Below are 22,711 nucleotides of genomic sequence, written 5' to 3' on the forward strand. Positions count from 1 at the left end.
GCAAGATATTGAACCCTGGGTTGCTCTCAGATGCATCCACTAGTGTCCGAATGTTAGATAGAAAGCACTAGAAAAAGGTACATGAATGAGTCATGTTCTAAAAAGCGCTATGAGTAAAAGAGTAGAAAAGGTGTCATATAAGCACTAATCCATTTACCATTTAGAGTTTTTATTACGGATGAACTAATTTATTTGATTCTTGGTGTCAAGAAAGACTAAGAAGTGAAGTAAATTGTGAGTCATGGGTCCTTTTTTTAATGTACGGGCGCCATCTAGTGAGGGATCATAGCATTACACCAGATCTGACGAATTCAAGACCTAATTGTTAAGACTTGTGCTCAGGACCATACACTCTGTGGATAGGTCACACGGGGAGGTCACGGTTTGTTTCAGACCACTCCAACTTATATGTAGTTGTTGGTGCACGTGTACATGCTTTTATGCTTTTTAGGGCAGGGTGTGGGAGGGAGTGGGGAGAAAGAAATGCCCTCAAAGCAGTTACAAAGTGACAGATGGGAGTCCGCGTGACGTTGCAAAAAGAAACCCACGGGTGACATGCACACAGCGCTTCGAGCAAAGGTTTCGAGTCTCGCTGCACGCGCGCATCTTCACAGCCTGCGTCCTCGCCATGACAACCGGCCCGCATCACACACGAATCCACCGATGTTTATTTTTAGCCGCGAGCCACTCTCGTTCAGCACACGTCCCATGTTCACGCCGTCAATTATTCATATGTTTTAGGCCTGCAGCGACCACAGAGCGGGACTGCCACAAGTCGGAGCTGCGGGATGCCGAGAACCAGCCAGGGTGCAGAAATGCACCTGAAAACTGCCAGACAGCAGACCAACGAGCAGCCAGCTGCGCAGATAAAGTGAGCTCAGTTGTGTGTGTGCGCGTGTGTGTGCGTGAGAGAGAGAGATATTTTCTTTCGTTGGAAACTCGGCAGTTTTATGCGAAAGCGGAAAGAGCTAGCTTGTTTCTGCGTGTGTTTTTTCAAATTTCACTGAATTTTAATGGAATGTGCTGGCATGCAGATACACGGACACGAAGCATTTGTGGTTAGTTGTGTGTCACCAAAAGAGGTGTGAGCAGACTTTATGCTATAGGATACACTCTTTTCAGTTAAAAATGCTATGAGGGATTTGGACTGGCGGTGCTAACTCCACCGCCGAAAACCTAAAAAAAACAACCCAAAAAACCCGTTATTTTGCTTTTTTGAAATTAAAGTTGAGTTAAACTACATTTAAATACAAATCTTTAATTATCTGAACCTTGATATCATTGCTGTGCCATACCGCAGATTTTTGTATCAATTCAATACAAAAATACATACCAGGGCAAGTATTACCTATACCATTACCGATATTTTTAAAAAGGCACATTATGTTGGATTATGTGATTTATGACATTAAAAGTCATAAATTTGCAAAATCTGAACACATTTTAATGACTACTAAATCACTGATTTTTACTTAAAAGATCATTATTATTCTTATCATTTCAGTGTTTCATCTATTTAGAAACCGCTTTTGTTTTTTGTTTGTTTTTAAAGACTTGAGGTGTAAATGGGTTTGTCTCTAAACCACTTTTGGTTCATTTCTGTTGTTTAAATGTGCTATAGGCTATAAGTAAAATAGATGTAACAGCCAATACAAAAAGGCTCACACATTTTTCTTAGTGTATGTTTAAGGTCTATTTTTGCTGCATACTGAACTTAGAGGATAGAAAAGTACTGATCTGTCACATTAGTATTGATCCAATACCAATATCAGCACTGGTATCAATACTATCGATATTAAGATTGATCTACCCACCTCTACTTGATGCAGGCTGTGAAAAAAACAACATTTTGCAGCCCCTCTCCCTTTAAGCCATTTTCTGATTGGCAGCCTCCGTAACCAGAAGGTCTGAACAGCAGGTGGGTGGAGGTGCTGTGCTCACAGCCTGAGTTATGTGCCTGTGATGGCTATATTAGGATTATTTTTGTCACTGACACTACAGAGCCAAGAATAAAGAAAAAAGGGCATGAAAGTGGGCGTTTAGAGCAGCAAGCATCCTAAACTGATGCCTCACAAGGACTATTTTGTCATGTGTGTTACCATTATTTGAAACTAATGCATGAAAGGCAAAAATAGATCCCCTTTAAAGTGATGATGCACTCCATAAACTTTCCAGGAAGCACTCTCTGAAACCCCAAACAAAGACCTCCATGACCACAGAGTACCAGGAGAGGTTCCTTCCTCCCGCCTGTTATGTAGCAATCGTGACAACAGCAACAAAGAAGATCCCTTACCATCCGCTGAAGGGGACAAGTCATGAGATTACCTCTTTGAGGTATTTTCTTTTCCCTTTATAATGTCATTAGATTTTAGTTAGCTGAGGAAAGAGATATTTCAATTTTGGACAGTGGGATAAATCTGGCTGGCGCTCTGCCCACGTGCATACAGCAACTGATGGATGGTTTCTCAGCTAAATAAGACTGAACTGGCCATGACAACATTTCAGTGCACAAAAAAACAAAGACTACTGTGTAATCTTTGCTCTGAAATCAGCTGATTAATGGTAATAGGAAAACAAGTTGTTGGTGTGGCATCTTTCTCGTTTTCTATCATTCATGAAGTAAAAATGTGTTGGTCTGCTCATCGTATGTCGTGTGTTTCAGATCATTTTACATTCAGCAAAAATGGCTAAAAAAGCCACCAAAGGTCCCACAGCCACCAGAGCCAGACTACAGACGATGCAAAGGCCCACTCAGTCCTGCAAACCAGACACCATCCAGGACTGACTACGCGAGCGCCTATCAAAGTAAGCAACTTCAAGAATATTACTGTGAGATATCAAGGAATATGGCAAAATTTGCATCCTGAGTTAAATCCGCTTTGTTTTTTCCCCTCAGATGATTTTAAACATTGGGAGGGCAGCAAGCGCCAGCCAATCATCCTGAAAGGCGATTTGACAGTCAAGCATGGATTAGGCAACAAGCTCGCACTGGCGAAGGAACCAGAACATATTGCAAACACCACCACCTATAAATCGGATTACATCCCCCACCCAACAAACCCCAGACCATTCAAACTGAAGCACTCTAACCAAAGCAGCAATGACTTCCCGCTGGAGCCGAGACTGGCCTTCAAGCCAAAGCAGGCTTGGTCTACACACCAAGACCTTGACAAAGGCAGTGATTGTTTTGAGAGGTTCAACAGTTGTTCCCTTGAAACCAAGTTTCAGGGCCACACCAAAGATTTCTCTTCACCAGGAGACCACAGCATTCACTGCCAGGTGAAAAACCTGCCAGCCCTCGAGATAAATGACGTCCACCGCCATGCAGCGAGTACCGTGACCGACGACTACAGAGACTGGCATTCGCCGCAAAGCTTCACCACTGTGAGAACCACCATGTCAGTGGGCAAACCTAAATCTCCTAACGACAGCAAAGCCAGCCCAAAGACTTTGAGACAACACCCCAAAATACACAAGGCCTCAGCCTGTAATTCCTCCAGAGGTGCCACACAGAAACCACAGAGTCCTACAGACACTGAAGTGCTTTCTAGCTTCGAATGCTCCACAGAGAACGGAGAATCCAAGATGTACTGGTACAGAAATTTGGGCCGAGGAGGGACTTCGCCTGATGGCGACAGCTGTATAGACCATAGCAACCAAATAATCAGCTGCATGGTTTCTGACAGAAACTAAGGTGGCTGATAAGGTGTGGTCTCGCCACATTATTACCTCAGGTAGTTTCTACTTCTACAGCAATAAAAAAAAGAAAAAAAAAAGCCATGAATGGGGAGATTGTGTAACATCAGCTATTTTTATACTTGTAAGCGTCTCAATTTCACTCTTATGTAATCTTGAAAGTGAGAGGCACTTAATGGGAAACAGGTTTAGACAGACAGATGTGGACTTCCTCCAGATAATAAAAGGTGTGTACACTTTTTTAAAATCAGTCACTGTTTCAGTAAGAAGTAATCCAATCTGCTGAAATGACCTCCATGTGTTTCATACAAACCTCAGGAGCACTTTCCAAAACTATATTGTGAATACACCACAAAATGCTGTAATCATGAAATGACATTTTATTAAAAAATAACACAAGGCAATGTCTTAACTGAGAGAACTTCCAACTCAGTTATATTTACATCTATACAGAATCTTTTTCTCTTTTTAAAGTCCATCAATTAAAAGTATGGTGCCAAAATGTCTGTATTCCACATGACATTACCTGCTCCAGTGCCAGAAAAAAACTAAACTAAAACAAACAACAACAAAGCTAAAGGCTATTCCTTTAATCTTCTTTATGAGGGTCTGTTCACTTTCTTCCAGGTACACACCAACATCAGCAGTCCTCTTTAAATGACATCATGTTAAGTTTACAGAGTAGAGCCTCGCTCGGCTGTTAAAAACTCATTTCAGTAGCTGTCAGTCGTCATCGAAGTGGATGTGCTTATTAGCCTCCTTGGCGCGGGCGATGATGATCTTTTCGGCTTTGGATATGAGCTGAAAATGTGACAGGAAATTAAAAATGAGATGAGATAGCAGATAGACAACAGGGAGGGGTATGTATGAATGGGTGCGCTAACGTGATAAAATTACTCCAGGTATTAGTGACTTTTTTTTTTGTCCTGTGAGTATAAAACATGAAGGTGCAGCCTTTAGCTGCAACACTGACAAAGAAAGTCAGCTTTGTGTGCGTGTTTAAAGTTGTTTATACACATAATGTAATAAATAATCACAGATGCACTGATGCACACTGCAGCATGTATGCAGATTTGAGTATTTCACATTGTAAGGTAGAGCTCACCTTTTCTGTACCCCGCTTCTTTTCCCTTGGACGATTCAGTTTGACCTGGCGGTCCACGAGGATCTTCTGCCAGTACCTTTGTTCATGGTCACCTTTAAAAATAAAGAAAGAAACAGAGAAAAACACAAAAAAACACCCCTCACAGTTTTATCAAATCTTTGGTTAAAAAACACAGAAGCCTGATGGCCCGACAGAGCACTTTCTCCATCATCAGTTATGAAATCCATACAAAATACAATTTTTAAAAAGGTTTCAGAGAAAATAAGGAAATAAAATTCACACCTGTGAGGATCTCCAGCTTCCAGCTATGCTCTTTCTGCAGCTCTGCTCTGACGTCGCTGACTGCTCTCGCTTCCTCTGGGCTGTGAAAGCGAATGTGTCCCTCAGCGTCTCCTTCCAAGATGTCAACATAGGCCACTGGAGAAATTTTACACAGCGCGTCCTACACACACAGTGTCATTCTTTAGCGGGGTTACGGGAATCATTGTGTAATGTGGATACACAACTGAACTGTGGGGCTGCACCACACCATGTGTTAAAACAAAGAAGGATTACTTTGAACTCTGAATCATGCAAAGCTACAAAAGAAAGTACCTTGATTATTTTCCTCCCTGGTAGCGGCTTGTTGTCTGTAATCTTCACGATGACCCCACTGACAAACTGAGGTCCTTGCTTAGCTGCCTTTTCACTTTTGTTATTCTCATCAACTAGACAAAAGGCAAAAACACAAATCAGTTGAATTTCATAGGTTTTAGTGCTGAATTCCAACATGCTGAAAGCTGTAAATGTATATAGTTCTAAGATGAATGAGATATACATTTCAATAAGCTTCATCCAGATTCTAGCAGCTTGTTAATATACACAAACTGGCCACTATATTAGGTACATGTTTCTAGTACTGGTTCGGACCCAATTCTGCCCTCAAAACATCTACTTAAAGGCTCCACGAATGGTGCATTCAGAGGTGCTCTTCTGCACACCTCAGCTATGATGAGTTACTGTCACCTTCCTACTAGAGATTGTGAGTGTGACTAATCTCTATTATGACTAGTCTTTTAATCTAATGTTTAACATTTATTTGATGTCCAGTCCCGGGAAGCCGTTGTGTCCAAAATGTTATGCACTCATCTGCCACCAGGTGGAGCTGCAGCCCCCAACAATGTTATGCAAAAATGCAGAATGATATTATCAAGCTAAAGAAATTAGCTTGAGAGATGCTCAGAGGTGAACCACTACTCCTCCACATCCAAAGGAGCCAGTTGAGGTGGGTGCCTCCTGGGTGAGGTATTCTGGGCCTGTCCTACCAGGAGGAGGCCCACAACACACTGGAGAGATTACATCTCTTGTCCCAGTGTTCCCCCAGATCACCTGAAGGAGGTGGCTGGGCATAGGGAGGTTTGGACTTCTCTGCTTAATAGAGATGTTGTCATCAAATCATTTTGTTATTGCTTTATATTTGAACTTTTATTGAAATGATTGTTATGAATTGCAGAACAATTTGTTATCTTTCAGCTGTTAATTTGGCATATTTTAATAATACTTGAATATATTTTGTAAGTAACACATTTTCATACATTTAAAATCAGGTTTTTTTTCTTTTTCATTATCCTGTTAGAATAGAACACAGTATCCATAACAGAATTCACTGTTGTGATTAAAGGCTTCAAATGCCTTTGTTTGGACACTTTTTTGCTATTATCCATTAGAAGGTCCTAAAATTTCACTTGATATCTGAGTGTTTCTTTGTTTTAAACTAGACTGTTAGTCTCATTTCTTTTTTCCTCGTTAAGTCGACTAAGAAATTAGTCACCAGGAACGTCCCTACTTCCAGCAAACTTGAAGACTGGCCTCTCTCTCCTGAGTATCCCCGCCGTTCACTGGATTTTTTTCCCTTTCCTTTTCCTTTCTTTACACCATCCTGTGTAAACCCTCGAAATAGCTGTGTGGGAAACTCCCAGCAGATGAACCGTTTCTTGAAAACTAAGACCCGCCCTATGACACCAACAACCACGCCACATTCAAACTCCCTTAAATCACCTTTCTTCCTCATTATCGTGATGCTCAGTTTGAACTTCCGCACGGTCATGTTTGCATGAATGCATGCACTGAGTTACTGCCATGTGATTGGCTGATTGGATAATTCTGTTAATGAGCAGCTGAACAGTGCAATCTGTCCTTGTCAGAGTAAAGCTGTGTGATTTCTGGTGCGATGTTGACGAATGTCGAGTGAAAATTTTCTTTAAATTATTTTAAAACACTTTCCCAAAAATCCAGGCCAAAATCTTTGTCAGTTCAGCATCGTTGTTTCCTGTTTTATCATACACTTCTGTTTTCAACACATGGAAATTTCAGCACTTGCCCACTTACTGCAAATGCCACCCCAGCTAATGCCAAGTTTAATGAGACACGCAACATTGGAAAGTTTATGGGATTCTCATTATTATTGTGGTGCTTTCTCAACTTACCTGTGGATACAGAAAAAGAGATATGTGGGAATTATAAAGGAGGATGGGGGAAACATTTTAAAGTTAGAGGCCTGTGAGTGAGGTTTGGAAGAGAACTCACCATTTGCATCCCGAGGGTCACCATCTGTCTCCATCATCTTGTGCTCCTTGTCATTTATTTTAGTCATGCACTTCTTCAGGGCTGACATACTGCTTTTCTGCAAGGTCAGGTACTCCTGCTTTAATCCAAGCCAGTCTTTCCTTGATGTGGAAAAACAAGGAACAAACACGGCCAACAGAGTGGGTTCAGCTTGCTAGTTATAAAACCTTTTACAATTGTATTAACTCGTTAGAACAAGGGATGCAGGTTCGTACTTTGAAAGCACCCGGAGTGGAATCACTTCTTCCCCAATTTTCAGTTTCTCTTTGTGCTTCTTTTTTCTCTTCCTTTTTGCTTTAACTGTTGAGTCGTCTCTGTTTTCTTTGCCCTTCTCAACAGCCTGCGCTGCGTCCCTCTGAGTGGGCGACTCTGTGAGGGGAAGAACAGCGTTAACACAACAACCAACTTTGTGGTTTGGGTGTAAAAAGACTTAAATTTGACCTTAAAAATGAGGAACAATGAGGAGGTAAAATGACAAACAGCTGTCCCATTTAGATCTTTTTGTAGTTTTCTTTTTTTTTACACTGGTGGATTAGAGACGACTTACTACTCCGTGCTCCGTCTTTCTCCCTCTCCCCACCTTCACTTTCGCTGGTTTTTCTTATCTTCGATGGTACATCGCTCTCCGATCCCTCCGCCGTATGTGACCGCCGTCTTTTCTTCTCTGACAGTTTGCTTGGTGTCTTGTGAGCGCCGGTGGCCTCTGGGTCAAAATCTTTCTTTTGCTCAGCCGCCTCCGCTTCCATCGCCTGCTCTTTGACTTCCTCTGCGGGCGCCTGTGCCGTGGCACCTTCTTTCCTTTTCTTCTTCTTTCGCTTCTTCTTCTCTTCTTCTTCACCTGCAGCACATGGATGTAAAGAAGCCAGGATAAATACACTTTGCAGCGCTATCCTTTACTTCAATATTGCAACGGCACCAAATAAAATCACCTATCCGAGATGCTGGATTGTCAGCTGAGAGAGAAATTGGCTTCCTGTGCAACGTCTTGGGGAAAATCCCTGGTTTCCTGGGAGCATCTTCAGGAGGATTGTTCAGCATCTGTTTGAAAGATCAAATTCTTCCATGATCTTTTGTACCAGCCAAAAACAAACACCACGTTAACGTCAACGACATCATAGCTGTGGAAATATTCCCACTGAGTTCTCACCTCTATAGCTTTCTGTGCTTGCTCCTCTTTCTCAAACTCGACAAAGGCAAAACCCTTGGAGTCCCCGGAGGACTTGTATCTGGGGATGCTGACATAAACCACATTTCCACATTTTGTGAACACTCTTTCTATCCAGCTGTGCGTCACATCCTTTGGCAAAAGTTCCTTAGAAAAAGAGAAGAAGAAAGAATCATTAGTTTGGGATCCAAGAAGATTTTAGAGCAGGCGAACAACAGGGAGAAGATGATGCTGTTCTAATACTTGGTCCTGACTGAAACAAAGAGTGGATGCACCAAGCACCTTATCCTCTCTGTTTAAAGACTTTCTTTTGCTTGGCTGCAACTTGTATATACAACCCCGATTCCAAAAATGTTGGGACAGTGTGTGAGAGGAAAAGGATGAAAACCATTATTTGAATGCCTGTGATCTTCAGCCCTCTACCAAAAGTACTGCAGCTGGTCTCCTCAGTATCCAGATGTTCACAGACCGTTAAAAGAAGAGGGGATGCTACCCTCTGGGAAACATGACCCTGTCCTGACTTTTATGAGACCTTTTGCTGTCAATCTGGTTTTATTTACATTTTAAACAACGTCCCAACTCTTTTGGAATCAGGGTTATAGAAAATGTGAATGACAGGCAGGTGGGACGTAGTCACAGCCGTGTGCCTAAGGCGACCACATTATCACATTATAGACGTTACATCACATTATTATCATAGAGAAATGTTGCGTTCAGGTGTAATGTATAGAATCGTTTCTGCTCTCTTTAATTGGTGATAATTAAAACAATGGAAAGTATTAAAATTCACGTGAAAAGCAAACATATCAAACAGACACCAGAGGACTTTTTTTTACCACGTAAACCGTGCGGCTGTCCACATCATTCGGTAGTTTCCCAATTGGAAGCTGACGCCTTACTTTAGTTCCCTCGAGGTTGAGCTGAAACACACACACACACACACACACACACACACACACACACACACACCTTTAAATGATTCTATATTATGCAAATACTGTAAAATAGCAAGTTATAAAGCATTAACAAAATGAAAATTTACTTTACAGTACCTCAACTACAGATGAATTCTTTAGCGCCCTGGCAATGAGCTTTGTGTCAGTTGTCAGCTGCTTCATTCGATTGAAGCTTGCCAACACAGATATATCAACATCTATAAGAAATAATGTATGGTAACAAGTTTAAGGCTGTTCCCAAGTCAAAAAGATTCAATGAAACGTATAAAGTATTGATAGCTTCTTACATCCACGGTCAGATTCCTCCATGAGCTTTTTCAGAAAGCGGTCCTTGCTCAGGTTGACGTCGCCAAACCAGAATTCCACTTGTTTCTTCACCTCACTGAGCAGCTGTTTGACTCGGGACCTCTTCTTCTTTTCCATCTCCTTCTTGTCGCTGGGCTCTGCTGCCGCAGCATTGGTGGCTCCCCTCTCTGAGTTAATCATCTCGCGGGCAGGACTGCAACAAAGACGCTTGTTTGTTATGAGATTAGAGCCTGTACTAAAAGGCAAGTTCAACATATATCAAACAACAACCATGCTAAGAGATACCAAGATGAAGGCTAGGAGTTGGAAAAGTCCATTCAGGTTTTTCTGATCTACCTTGTGCCTGTTCAGGGCCAATGCTGCTGTGAAAGGTTTAATCCAAAATTTAGACAGGTCTGGAGTCTCACAAGAAGAACAGCAGCAAGTTACAAAACGCCACAACATTAAATTTAACTATAGAGATACATAATCAACCATATGATCTTAATAGGTGTGATGTGCGAGTACCAACTAGTTTAAACGAGAGTTTCAATAATCAAAACCACCCTTTTGCCCCCAAACTGACATAAATTATGCTGCTAACTCCAAATCCTGCTTCGTAGTAATATTTATATTAAATTCGTTGGGTTTGTTTGCACGTTTTGCCCACTCTGACCCATTTTCAGATTGCACACTCCATATCGAACACGCCCCTTTTATAATGCCATCATTTTATTGATAAAATTATTGGTAAAAAAAACGTACATATAAACTGTTAGTTTTGCATTTAGCTCTTTACTAAGTGCACAGGGAATGCCTTGCAGCCAGACTGGTGGTTAGCTAACACTGCCGTCCAAGTTAGTAATTGGAAATTCGCGGGTGGTGACTTTAAAAAAAACCCTTCCGTCATGCCAAAATTTTTTAAAGTCCGCCAGATTTTTTCTCAACGTTCAGGAGACCGAAAGATTCACATAACTCACCGTGCTCCAGATGCGAAAACAGTCCAGACTAACACCGAGTTCACAAAAATAACAAACCAGCAGCTAGCGTGATATCTTCACGCAAACGGCGCTGCTTCGCAAAGTAACGTCGCACGGTAAATTCGTCATAAGAGCGAGCCGCAACTTACACAACTTCCGGTGAATAATTCCACCGTAAAAAAACAACAAACACGAAGGTTGTAACATCCACATTTTATTCTGCAAACTAGTGAATCTAAATGTAAGATAATAAAAAACACAGCACAGTCTACCTAATCATTCATTGTATTTGATAGTAAAATAATAGCATAATAACGATAATAATAATAATCACTTTATACACATGTTAAAATGTCAATAAATAATTTGTAAAAAGGCTTTTAGAAATAGAATAATATTGATAATGGATGCAATGCTTGTTATGCTATCTGTTCTTCAACATTAACATGTTTATTCTTTTATTTTCACTACCACAAAATTTTCAAATTTCGAAACTTTTTTAGTTTTATTTTGTATGCTGCCCTGTTTATTTCTGTCAAAGTCCGTAAGGTGAAACTAAGTCGTCTACCACCAAAAACAAGTTTTAAATACATAGTGACTATCATTTTTATACGTACTTTTTCATCGCTTTGTACAACTTGGCCGGTTAGCTCAGTTGGTTAGAGCGTGGTGCTAATAACGCCAAGGTCGCGGGTTCGATCCCCGTACGGGCCAGTCACTAATTTTCTTTTTTCCCCACCTATCCACGTGGACCACAAAAACCACTTTTCAACTGTCTGTGAAGGTCCTCAGTCATCCAGGTCATTGTTGTCTAAGGAGCTTGGAAAGAAAAGCATTTGGACCCCAAGACGGAGAATCGACCCCCTAATCATCCTCCTTGGCTGATTGCGACCTACACCCGTTTTCACTCCTTGGCTCGTGTGATTAGGTAAGAGATCATTGGGGGTTCAATGATCCTCTTTGGAGGCACACTCCCGTAGGGCTTAAATGTGAGACTCTCCACCATTTGACCTTAGAACTGAAGAAGCTTCTCGGATGAGAGGTGAAACTTCTTCAAGCAACTTAAAGAAGTCCAGACGCTTTTCTGTCCAAGCACCTTAGCCTGCTCTTGCAACTGTTTTAATGGCATAGGGAATATTTTCTTGACATACACACTGAGGCTCATTGGTAATTATGACTCCAGTGCACTCGCATAGCTGGCTCATGTCAAAAATCTCAGATCTTGTCAAACTGGTTTCTTGAACATGACAATGAGTCTACTGTACTCAAATGACACCCACAGTCACCAGATCTCAATCCAACAGAGCGCTTTTGGCAGAATGGGTACATCATGGATGTACAGCCAACAAATCTGCAGCAACCGTGTGATGCTATCATGTCAACACGGACCAAAAATCTCTGGGGAATGTAATGAAGTGTAAACTACCATTTATTATGACCCTATACTTCTGGATGTCATAATTCTCTCAGGGGAGAGAGAGGTATATTGCTTTTTAAAAATTATTTTTATGATTATTACAGTTATTATATTATTATTATTATTGTCTTCAAAAAAACAATCACAATGCAAACCAACAATTTATTAACAGCTTGTAACATAAGGGCAGTGTTTTTCATCATAGCTCCAAAAAGCTGTCAAACTTTTTGAGCTTCTTGCACATGTCCTCCTCGGTACAGCTCTCAATTCTGCTCTTGATGAGCTGTGAAAGTTGACTATAGAAGGTCTTCGTCCACTGGGCTTCGAAGTGGTGGGTCGATATGTTGCACACTTTGTGAAGTACCATCAGCAACTTCTCATTGCTGCTGACCTCACACCTTTTAAAAACCCATTTCTGCCACTCTGCCCACGAAGCATCGTCTGTGAAATTCACAGTGATGCTGGCATTGGTCTGCATGCACTCTGGCTCTCTGTCCGTCAGGTCGTTCCATATCGCTCTATAGGAAGAGGGAAAGGGGATAAGCTCTAGGAAAATACAAATTAGTGAGGTATTGTTTTGAATTATTTGATTCAAAATTCAATACTCACACAACGTTTTTCAGAGGATCTGGGATCAAGTCGCTTAATGACAGCAGACCTCTGTAACTCACTCGGTTGCCTTCCATCCTGTTCCATCACAGGGGGAACAATAAAGGTTTTTCATATTTACATAAAAAAGCCTTTAAATATAAGCGTAGTTTATTACAACATAGGTGTAATCTATGACCTTTTAAAAACTCTTAAATCAAACCGTCACAGTCATCCTCGACACTGGAAAACTCCCATTTCCTCAAACATCAGCATCATGTGCCAGGATAATAAAACAACTCAAAAAGTTTCTTACCACAACTCCTGAAGCTTTTTTTTAACCCCTATTGCACAAGCAAGGACCAGAAGCTCGTCGTCACTAATGTTTGTCCACCCAAGTCTAAGAGGAACAGAAAGGGTGACATCATCTGGATGATTCTTTGTCATACATTGTTTCAAAAATGTGGTAAAACTAACTAACACTTTACCCGAGGTACACAATATTCTCTGATTCCTTCAACACATCAGCAATGACCTGTACTGCTTCCATATCCAGGTTGTTTTCTCCAAGCCTTAAACAGATGGAGATGGAGAAGTAAATACATATTGTGCAAGCACTTTCCATATGTGGCGCTCCATAAGCAATTGATAAGGTTGCAACCACATGGAAGGGTCTATCAAAGCTTGGAAACAGAATTTTACCTGAAACTCACCAAAGACTCTCACATCTACCCAAAAGATGTTGAATATCTCTTAGTGTATCACAGCTTATTCCAGTCCCAGTAAGATCCAGCTCTGATATTTTACCCTCGGTGAGGTTTAGGAAATACTTGATAGCATTGTAGTCCATTTGAGATAGCGTTTCATCGCTAACATTAACTCTTAGCATCTTTGGTTGCACATCAAGTGCTAACGAGGGGTCCTGTTGCTCAAACAAGCAGTGCAAATGGTTTAGGATGTGGGCTCCACTTTCACAGAGAGCTCTCAGTTCTCTGATGATTTTCTCACGATATGCGTTCGCTTTTTCTTTGTGGCAGCAAATCCCCACCTGCCTAGATAGAAAACTGGCATTGCGCTCAGAGAGGATTCCAGAGAGGAAGCGGCTGAAAAGGTCCAAGTGTCCACTGTTGGATACATCTCTGGGACATGATGCGCGCTCAAGTGCGTCAGGCAAAGGGTGATCCGTCACCGCACAGTAAACTGCAGCAAAGAACTCTTGAATAGTAAGATGAGCAAATGAATAGACCTCTTCAGTGAACCCAGGTTCTTCTGCAATTGTCTTGTCGAGGAAAGCACTAACGAGGCTGGACCCTTCTAACGCTGCCACCTCTCGGTCGCTGCTATAAAATAATGTTTGATGCTCCAGTAGGTTTTTGAAGGCAAGTCGACCCAGCTTTAAAACAGTATCAGACAGCTGCTGGATGGCCCCCGCTCTTTGGTCTTGAAGACATGTTTCAGCTCTCGCTTGGGTGTGAGATCGAAGCAAAGCCACCAAGTACTGCACGTAAATATCCGTCATGGTCTTTGGGCTTCCCCCACAAAGATCTTTGCTCTCTTTGAGGATGCAGCAGACAATGTAGCAAAATGCAGGTATGTAGCACAGTGTCAGCATTAGTTCGTTTGCAGATACCACTGAGAACATGCGGTCAGCAAGGGTCCTGTCCTGGAAGTAACGAAAAAAGAAGTCTTGAACTTCGGCCAAGGAGAACCCTGCAATGAGCACAAAGCGGTCAATGCAGCCCACAGGGATGTAGCTGATAGCTGCAGGCCGACTTGTGAGCAACACAGAAGCATTTGGTAGTAGTTCACCCTGCATCAAGCTTCCAATAACCTCCATAACCGCTGCATCTTCATCTGGCTCAGTTACAAAAGAGTCCACGTCGCAGCTCCTGTAGTGTCTGAACTCATCAAAGCCATCCAGGATGATCAGCAGTTTGTTGTCATTTGCCAAGATGTTATCCAGTTCTTTAGCAAGGTGCCTGTTTTTGCGCAAGATCAACTCTCGTAAACTTGTGGGCTCGTCAATCAGATTCAAGTCTCTGAAGGTCATGTGTATGATGAAGTCAAAGGCAAGGTGGTCCTTGTTTCCCCCAAAATCAAACAACATCTTTTGCACCAGGATAGTTTTTCCGATTCCAGCCACCCCCGATACCAGAACCTTCCTGACTGGACGAACTGCCTTTGCACATGAGAACAGTTCAGCTGGTGTGATTTTCTCATGCACTGCTGACTTCTGTTGCAGACACAGTCGCTTCTGTCCAAAGGTCAGCACCTCATGCCTTTTATTTTCTAATCCCTGGTGTCCGTCAACTAAGAGAAGATTGACATAATGTTCGGAAAACTGAATTTTCTCTCCGTGCCGGGTGTTGTAGAAAAGCATGCTCTCACTCCTGCGCCTCAGGACTTCTTTGTGTTTTTGTTTCGCTTTGCTGTACTCTGTAGAAGAAAAGAAGCTCAGCATAATTTTCCACTTCCACTCATATGTACTTGTATAGCTGGAAAAAATATATATAGGTATATAGGATGAGGACAGGATACATTTCAGTACAGTGCTTGACTAGACTGTACTTACAGTATAAATTACCATTCTGTTTCCCCCTTTCAGACACACCCCTGCCAACTAAAGTTAAGAGAAAACCTTATCTTGAACTGATCAACGGTAGTGTAGCTTGTGTAGTTAGTGTGCAGTGTTGTGGATAGTTTTGTGTTGTGTGTCAGAACAATGAGGCGACTGCTGTCTCCAGGTTAGAAACAGGAGTGATACACCTGCTGCTGTCAGACCTGCAGGTATCAGGCTGTGATGTTCTCCTTTATAGTGGACAGAAATTATTTCTTTGGAGTGGCACAAATAATTTGTGAGGCATCTTCTTGAATGCAGAACAGCTGATTGTTCTGTAAATAGTTTGAAAGGGTTATTTAAAAACTCAAGGTAAAAGGTAAATGGATGCAAATGAATTTGTTGTTTGCAAAACTTGTGCATAGGATTTATATTTGTATTTAAAGTTATGAAATATGATTCATTAAACATGTTTGTTTTTGTTACAGTAAAAAAATATAACTTTTTCTACTTTGATTTTGTTTTTTGATGATTTTAGATCAATTGTGTTAATACAGTATGTCAAAATGAAAACATAACTGTAAATTCAGACACGTGAGGTTGTGCTGAAAAGAATGATAACAAACAAGGCAAATAAACAGTTTTTAAAGGTGAAATGTGGAGGGAAAATCACAAGTAGTTAAAAATGGCCAATTATACCCTGGACCCCAGAGGGTTAAACTTTTTTTTTTTTAAAGTAACGCAATAGTTACTTTTCAAGTAATTAATTACTTTTAGAATCTTGTAACTCAGTTACTAACTCAGTTATTTTTTTGAAGAAGTAACTAGTAACTATAATTAATTACTTTTTCAAAGTAACTTACCCAACACTGCTGATCAATGACAGTCCTGTGGCTAAAATTGAAAATGCATACCTCTGGACTGAGGTGGATCCACTTCTTTGGAGTACTGATAATGACTTTTAACATTAAGAAAAATCCTGGCCGCTTCCTCGCCTTTGCACTCCAGGATATCCAGCACCTTTCTCACTCTCATTCGGGGACCCAGCTGACATAACACTTCCTCGCGATCATCTCGAGTGAACACTTCCCGGCACACTAGGAATTCTACCAGAGAGTTGACCTGTCCTTCTAGTTCATCCACAAGAGAAACTCGCAGCACCCTCACTGCTGTCAAACAGGAATGATGAAAACCCTTTTCCACCATAATTTAATGTAAAACAGTCCTGAGAATGAATCAAAAAATGACGTGGTTATATAGTCAGATCATGGCAAGAATTTCCTCCTTTTGACGCCAACAGGGATCTTGTGAACTGCTGTTCCTCTCCCCAAGTTGAGAAATAGAGAGAGACAAGTTTATATCAGATATAAAAAGGGAAGTGTCACGGTTGTTAAAGAGTGGACTCAGGCGCGGAGCTCAGAAATAATGACAGTGCGTTTATTTACAGTGCAGCAAGGTGACAACAGTTCAAATGTGCAACAATGGTGATAGTGCGTCCTTCCTTCCGTGTAAGCCCGTGCGTGGTAGTGAGTGCCCGTCTCTCCTCCAAGTGCTTCCTTTGTGTCCGTAAATCCTCCGTCAATCCCTGGGTGAACACACACACGACAGCAAAACGAGTACGAAGATCAGACAGTACTTCAATAACATTAGCGACTCGAAAACACTACCAGGCTTAGTACAATACTTCAGCGCTGTCTGTCGCTCAGCCACACCATTAAGTAGCCCTGCTGAAGATGTTTTTTTGTTTGTTTGTTTTCTGCTGAAGATGGTAGTTGATTGGCAGCAGCTGGTGGATTGACTGCAGGTGCGGCAGCTCCGGGCGACAGCACTTCTGGGTCGGAGGTAGCCTGTTGCTAGGTTACCTCCTAACACATCACAGCGGTGCCGGAGGGGAACACAGGGCGATACGAGAGACACATACACACGCACAGAAATATACACACTGGCAGGTCGACCGGTTAGGGTGCCGTCAGATCCTGACAGGAAGTGTCCCTTGTCATGATGACAGTACTACTATATGTTGAAATTCCTGCTCTTTAATACAGACATCAATGTCGATTTGTTAATGTTGATCTCTGACTCCATAATATGGACTTTCCCATGAAAAAAAAAAAATATATATAGAAGAAAGAAGAGCAATCACAACAACCAGATTATAAAAAGGAATGTATTTGGTTTTATTTAACGATAGGGAGCAACACATCAAGTCACCAGCAGGGGGTCCCCATCGCATGCACATCAACTACCATCAGCCGCAAGGAGAGACCCACCCCTGTAATATTTACAGAAACTTTGCTCAGGGACACACATGGAAATAAATAGTTTAAATGACAAATATCTACATAACTTAAGAAAATGACATGTGATACAATATTTTCCTCTTGTGATATCACATAACCACACCTCAGCGTAGGGCCAAGTAGTCTTCAGCTAAAGCTGGGTTGCACCTGATGACAGTGAAGCTCTGTGGAACCCAGGACGCAGAGACCAAGTCCATTACTAATGTGTCCACACGACACATTAGTAATGATCACTGCAAAGCTTCCCATCATACATTCACAGACATGTAAATATGACACTGTGACACATGGCGGACTGGATGAACTTTATCAGATCTGCGTGTGAGCGTGTGTAACTTCACAGAGTGGTTAAAGGGACACGTTTGGCAAATATCTTCTCAAGAAATATCACAAAACAAAAATACTGAAACAATGCAACTTTACAAACTACGTAAAAACAAAAAGAAAGAAATTAACTCTGCAAGCCATGTTTTTAACAAAGACTTGGATGAGTTCTGAGTGCAAAATCTTTTTTTCCCAAAACATTATTTGCTTCAGTCGTACACCTCCTATAGTGCAACCCATGCAAAAAAAAAAAAAAAAATATTGAGTCTTACCCTCTAAAAACTGCAATCGGACTCCCTTGCTGCTTTGAAAGACCAATTATTATGGTCAACATGTGCTAAATCTATTCATGCCCAAAATGTTGGCTTTAATTTGATTAAATGTAAACTTTCCGTGTAATTTTGTAACATAAGTACATGTAAAATGATAAACTTAATGTAATCTGGTCAAATTCAAGTTACTTGATATATGGTATACATTCAGTTTACACCAACCACATTTCCCTTACTGATTAATTATTTGAATAAATAAACCTTTGATTTTATGCATTTTTGTTGCATTTTGCTTAAAATTAATATTTTATGTTTATGAAAACTTTTTTCCAAGTGTGGCTGGTACTAAATGTGTCCCAGTTATTTAATACTAGGCTTTATTTTGTCATCGTTCTCACTTAAGCAGCATCAAGCTGGTTTTCAGTTTTCCACCCCTTTTTAACCCATTGCTACGTTCATAAAAGCTCACTTAGCATCAAAATCCTAGCAGTAAAGACAAACACAGAGCTATCCAGTGGTTATCACAAGCTTGGCGTTTACCCAGAATTCCTTGGTATGAAGTCAGTCATCTATTTAGGCCGATTATTAACATCGCATTACTTCGTAAATTTGAATGCAATCATATAAACTTAATTTGGCGTGGAGTGATTGTGTTTCAGAGGAACATGATAGTGATCTTCCGTTTGCTCAGGAACCTGAAACTGAAGATTACGTTGCTCAGATTTTGTTAATGTGGACATGACCGTCATCACGGCTTTTAAGGCTTTAGTTCCCCTTTATGAAACCGCAGAGTTCCTACTGCTCACACTGGAAATATATCTACTGTTTGGGACACAAAAGCTGTTTGTACGAACTTCAGATTTAAATTAAAAATAAAGAAGTAAAACCAAAGCCTTCATTAACAGACGTGGTTTCCTCTCGTAGCAATAATTTTGAATTCAAACCCACGTATGGTATCTTAAAAGTCGATTTTAGTCACTTTTGGGTATGACAAACAAACATTCCTCCGCACTCGGGAATCCAGGAGCGATCGTTGAAGACATTGGAGGGTGTTGGGATAGGCATTGAGGTTCCTTGACTTCCGTGACACCTTCCCTGACCTTTCCAGATTTTTCACCAACGTTCTCACTTCTCCATTTCAGGTGTTTCGGCAGGAGAAACAGCAGCGGCTCTTAAACTGGGGCAGCAGGCAAAGCTCCAGCTGCCGCACCTTCTCACAGTACCTCGTGCTGTCCCGGCACTCTCCTGCTGGAATATACAGAGGATACGTTTTACTATGCACAGTCGCAGCTGTGGGCTGTAGTGCTTAGCTATGGATATATTGTTGGAAATTTCAGGTCCAGTGCTCTAATTCGTAAACATTTGGCAATCTTTCTCTCACTGTGGTCTGTGGCTTTTTCTAATTAACCGGCACATTGTTTCTGGAAATACCTGACACAGCAGAGGCTTTTGTTGGTTTTTTTAAGGCAATTTTTCAGCACTTTAAGCACCGCGGGCAAAGTTTCCTTCACCAGTTTTGTAATGGGGTGCCAACAGACAAATTAGAGACAGATACTGCCAAGTCTCATCATATGAAACCACAGCTATGTTTATTACGCGCTGGGCTCAAGTGCAAACACAACTAGATTGTCTTTTCATCTTTTGTTTTGTTTTTTAGTTGAAATGAAGGTAGAGTGTGAGCAACTGCATTTAACTAAAACCACTGCAACAATTTTGTGTTGCTAGAAAACAAAGTTTGACCCATCAGGCGTCATTGGTGTGAATCTTTATAAGGCAAAGATGTCAATGTGATCAAAAACATGCAATAAGAGGATTCAGTGACTGCCTATGAAGGCACTGTATGGTGTTCTGTTTTTGCAAGCAGGCTCACGGAGCATTTCAGTTGCACTTCTCATTGTAAAATCTATTCTGAACTTCCTAAATTTCTGCCTTCTAGAATTTCTTCCCCTCAAAAGAAGAAAATCATAAAGCTGCAATTTAAAAAAAAATAACCCAAACATTTTTAAGCAATAGAAACTAAAATAAAATTCGCAAAAACCCACAATATGTTGTACATTTATTTACGACTCACACTTGACATTACTGTAACTTTTTCTCACCTCTGCCGCAGGATAAAATGTTACATCGCTGCCAGCTGGCAGGCCGAGGCCTCCACGTGCAGTGACGGTCTCGGAAGGCCTTGCTGGTCCGAAGGTGGACGCAGGTCACCTGGCGTGATTGGAAACCGTGCCGTCCGCACGTGGCGGTGCACTGCGTCCAAGGCCCCACGAGCCACTGAAGTGCACAAGCCTCAGCGGTGCAATTCCTCAAAGAGCTTGGCCTAAAATATGAACATACCTGAAATAGTATTCTGCTGAATAGCCTTTTTTTTCCTTTGTAATATGAACCATAACTGGATTTTTTAAATGTATATCGATAGCACACATCACCAACAGTATTAAACATTCTTAATCTTATTCCCATCTTTACCTGTGGAGCCCAGTGCACATCCTGTGGGGGACTCTGGTACCATTGGGTTCTTGGCAGTAGATATGGCGGTGCTGTGTGGCCAAACTGGGACCCACACACCTGCCATGACACTGGAAGAGGAGAATTCATCAGATTTCCCAGCTATCATTACAAAAATATTTTCTTGCTAGGGGAAGGTTTTGAGTCTAAACTGTGTTTTTATGATAAAACCTTGTGAAAACAAGCCTGTGCACAATAATATCTTGGCTCACCGAACCCCAGGAGGTTGTGGCCCATCTTGCACAGGGAAGGAGGTTGCACGGCCTTGCATCAGAGGGTTTCCTTCCTGCTCCAAGGCAATTTGGACTCTCTACCTCTTCTGACCTGCCCTCGGGACCCTTCATGCAGCGCACAATTCTAGTCTGGGCTCCACCACCGCAAGTGGCTGAGCATGGGGACCAAGCATCCACTCGCCACCTAATAAAACAAGAGGAAAAGTCAAGTAGATATTAGATGTTTCAGGCCAAAAAATCTTTTCAGATACTCAACAAATGCAGTGAGTAAACGGAGGATTTCTGTTCTTACTGTAAATATTAAACTCAGTGTTTAACATCACTAATAGCACACACATGTAGAGCAGCAGCATACCTGAAGAGGCAGACTTGTCCTTGGCACAGCTCGGCCGACCGACTGCCATTCCTCCTCTCAGAACAAGCCGGTCCATTTGCTCCCACACTGTTGCCTTGGACACAGATTCTTCCTTTGCCACCTGAAAATAACATCAAATATAAAATAAAATGAGAATGGTGGGTTCACCAACCTCATCAGTTGATGCACCAGGATTTAAAGAAAAATATTACCACACAGCTTCATGACAAAACAGTCTTCCTAAAATATTTGAAAGTCATTCCATGTATTTTGGATTTCATTTCCTTTTCTTCAAATACTCCGACCTTAAAATGCCCAAGAGTATAGTCATTACATTGCTTTTAACCGACTCTGAATTCAAATATAACAAAATACAGTCAGGGCATTTTTCAGCCCTTTAAAGACTCCTTATCCTTTCTATTTAGATTAGCTGAATATGGTATGTTAAGTTAATCTTCTTTGAAACATTGCCTGGAACCTCTAATTGTTGCCGTATGGAGAGGAAGCGTACTATAGGATCAGGAAACGCACAGTGGCGGCACTTTGATGAGAATGTGGCTGATCATGCCGAAGAGATGAAGGACAGCGTAGCTCAGAGGTGACCGGAGCTCTGTGTGATGCCCCGGACATTCCTCTGTCAATGACTCAGCCACATGAGCCACTGGGATAAGTAAGAGCTTACTGAATATCTGTGTCTGCGGTTACTCTTGAGTTTGTGTGTTTCTATGCTGGATGAACGCATGCTTTCCCAGAACCTCGAAGCCTAAACCACAAAGAACAACACAAATTACTATAAACTGGACTATACAAAGCGGCATTAGGACAAACTCAACTCGACATTGGGTCTATACAAACTTGATCAATTTTAAGTATTTCTAACATACTTTTCTCAAAAGTCATAGTGATGTTTTTAGTATCTATATACTGCAAAATATCTTTGAAACCTCATTGCAGTTAGCAGCTAAAAGTCTGGCTCCACCTACATTACACAAAGATTTACATGTGGCATTTTTTATCTAGCTTTTAGCAAGAAAACACAAAGGGTAATTCTGCAAAATGTTTAACCTCAACCAACTTTCTTTACTAACAACTTCCTATTTCTAATTCTTGGAGTGTAACAGAGTAACAGCATGATTCACATGTCAAAACAGGCTTTGCTTATCTTGTCCATTGCTGCAGCCCCTCAGTTTGTTCTCTGTTTGTTTTCCTGCTCAGACCTTTTAGCACCAATCTGGCAACCATGGGTCGCTGTGAAATCAACTACTGAAGGCTGATTCACACAGAACCCAGAGAGTGGTCCACAGAGTGTTTGCTGGAGGTTGCTGGCAGTCACGCAGGGGCGTAATTTCCAGGGGAGGTAGGGGGG

At 41.4% G+C, this 22,711-nt stretch overlaps 4 protein-coding genes and 1 non-coding gene across 8 annotated transcripts in view; 2 read left to right on the forward strand and 3 right to left on the reverse strand.

Annotated features, from left to right (window-relative positions):
* The first annotated feature begins 581 nt into the window (after positions 1 to 581).
* On the forward strand, positions 582 to 3,775 carry LOC102194814 (uncharacterized). Of its 2 annotated transcripts, XM_005752094.1 has the most exons (4): positions 582 to 871; positions 2,176 to 2,334; positions 2,663 to 2,805; positions 2,897 to 3,775. In XM_005752094.1, exons 1-4 carry the CDS (start codon positions 789 to 791, stop codon positions 3,691 to 3,693), a joined length of 1,182 nt encoding a protein of 393 aa, XP_005752151.1. In that variant the 5' UTR covers positions 582 to 788; the 3' UTR covers positions 3,694 to 3,775. The 2 variants fall into 2 exon arrangements, with proteins under 2 accessions (XP_005752151.1, XP_005752154.1); XM_005752097.1 differs by lacking the exon at positions 2,176 to 2,334 and having other exon boundaries at positions 584 to 871.
* Positions 3,776 to 4,058: 283 nt separating this feature from the next.
* On the reverse strand, positions 4,059 to 10,912 carry larp7 (La ribonucleoprotein 7, transcriptional regulator). The gene is made up of 13 exons (XM_005752098.1): positions 10,792 to 10,912; positions 9,814 to 10,025; positions 9,623 to 9,723; positions 9,407 to 9,490; positions 8,553 to 8,717; positions 8,335 to 8,443; positions 7,953 to 8,243; positions 7,621 to 7,774; positions 7,367 to 7,506; positions 5,396 to 5,508; positions 5,084 to 5,243; positions 4,802 to 4,893; positions 4,059 to 4,497 (listed from the first exon to the last, which is right to left on the reverse strand). Exons 2-13 carry the CDS (start codon positions 10,010 to 10,012, stop codon positions 4,420 to 4,422), a joined length of 1,686 nt encoding a protein of 561 aa, XP_005752155.1. The 5' UTR covers positions 10,013 to 10,025; positions 10,792 to 10,912; the 3' UTR covers positions 4,059 to 4,419.
* A 519-nt stretch (positions 10,913 to 11,431) lies between these two features.
* Positions 11,432 to 11,505, forward strand: trnai-aau (transfer RNA isoleucine (anticodon AAU)). The gene has a single exon. It is a non-coding gene; the product is annotated as a tRNA-Ile (tRNA).
* Positions 11,506 to 12,362: 857 nt separating this feature from the next.
* Positions 12,363 to 17,320, reverse strand: LOC102196799 (NACHT, LRR and PYD domains-containing protein 3-like). Its single transcript, XM_005752103.1, has 6 exons — positions 16,268 to 17,320; positions 13,510 to 15,232; positions 13,285 to 13,368; positions 13,113 to 13,196; positions 12,818 to 12,895; positions 12,363 to 12,726 (listed from the first exon to the last, which is right to left on the reverse strand). The coding sequence occupies exons 1-6, from the start codon at positions 16,557 to 16,559 to the stop codon at positions 12,408 to 12,410; spliced, it is 2,580 nt and encodes an 859-aa protein (XP_005752160.1). The 5' UTR covers positions 16,560 to 17,320; the 3' UTR covers positions 12,363 to 12,407.
* Positions 17,321 to 18,527: 1,207 nt separating this feature from the next.
* Positions 18,528 to 22,711, reverse strand: part of LOC102195944 (ADAMTS-like protein 1) — a 101,630-nt gene continuing 97,446 nt past the window's right edge. For 2 of the 3 annotated variants that reach the window (XM_005752099.1, XM_005752101.1), the window contains 5 exons: positions 21,346 to 21,466; positions 20,970 to 21,174; positions 20,719 to 20,828; positions 20,349 to 20,569; positions 18,528 to 19,497 (listed from right to left, as the gene is read on the reverse strand). In XM_005752099.1, the coding sequence (XP_005752156.1) occupies positions 19,388 to 19,497; positions 20,349 to 20,569; positions 20,719 to 20,828; positions 20,970 to 21,174; positions 21,346 to 21,466 (767 nt within the window). In that variant the 3' untranslated portion in view covers positions 18,528 to 19,387. The remainder of the gene's footprint in view (positions 19,498 to 20,348; positions 20,570 to 20,718; positions 20,829 to 20,969; positions 21,175 to 21,345; positions 21,467 to 22,711) is intronic. The other variant, XM_005752100.2, reaches the window with a different exon arrangement.

The sequence above is a fragment of the Pundamilia nyererei genome, unplaced genomic scaffold (genome assembly GCF_000239375.1).
Source record: "Pundamilia nyererei isolate P.nyererei 1_Seehausen unplaced genomic scaffold, PunNye1.0 scaffold00344, whole genome shotgun sequence".
NCBI lineage: Eukaryota > Metazoa > Chordata > Actinopteri > Cichliformes > Cichlidae > Pundamilia > Pundamilia nyererei.

What these genes read in the sequence shown, in the direction of transcription:
- LOC102194814 (XM_005752094.1), top strand. Translation starts at nt 789, where the DNA reads ATGCCGAGAACCAGCCAGGGTGCAGAAATGCACCTGAAAACTGCCAGA. An exon ending in CATGAGATTACCTCTTTGAG is followed by an intron (nt 2,335 to 2,662) that starts GTATTTTCTTTT and finishes CGTGTGTTTCAG; the next exon opens with ATCATTTTACATTCAGCAAA. An exon ending in CTACGCGAGCGCCTATCAAA is followed by an intron (nt 2,806 to 2,896) that starts GTAAGCAACTTC and finishes TTTTCCCCTCAG; the next exon opens with ATGATTTTAAACATTGGGAG.
- larp7 (XM_005752098.1), bottom strand. Translation starts at nt 10,012, where the DNA reads ATGATTAACTCAGAGAGGGGAGCCACCAATGCTGCGGCAGCAGAGCCC. An exon ending in AGAATTCATCTGTAGTTGAG is followed by an intron (nt 9,491 to 9,622) that starts GTACTGTAAAGT and finishes TGTGTGTTTCAG; the next exon opens with CTCAACCTCGAGGGAACTAA. An exon ending in AGAAGCGGGGTACAGAAAAG is followed by an intron (nt 4,498 to 4,801) that starts GTGAGCTCTACC and finishes TCACATTTTCAG; the next exon opens with CTCATATCCAAAGCCGAAAA.
- LOC102196799 (XM_005752103.1), bottom strand. Translation starts at nt 16,559, where the DNA reads ATGGTGGAAAAGGGTTTTCATCATTCCTGTTTGACAGCAGTGAGGGTG. An exon ending in GGATCCACCTCAGTCCAGAG is followed by an intron (nt 15,233 to 16,267) that starts GTATGCATTTTC and finishes TTTCTTCTACAG; the next exon opens with AGTACAGCAAAGCGAAACAA. An exon ending in GAGAATATTGTGTACCTCGG is followed by an intron (nt 13,197 to 13,284) that starts GTAAAGTGTTAG and finishes TGTTCCTCTTAG; the next exon opens with ACTTGGGTGGACAAACATTA.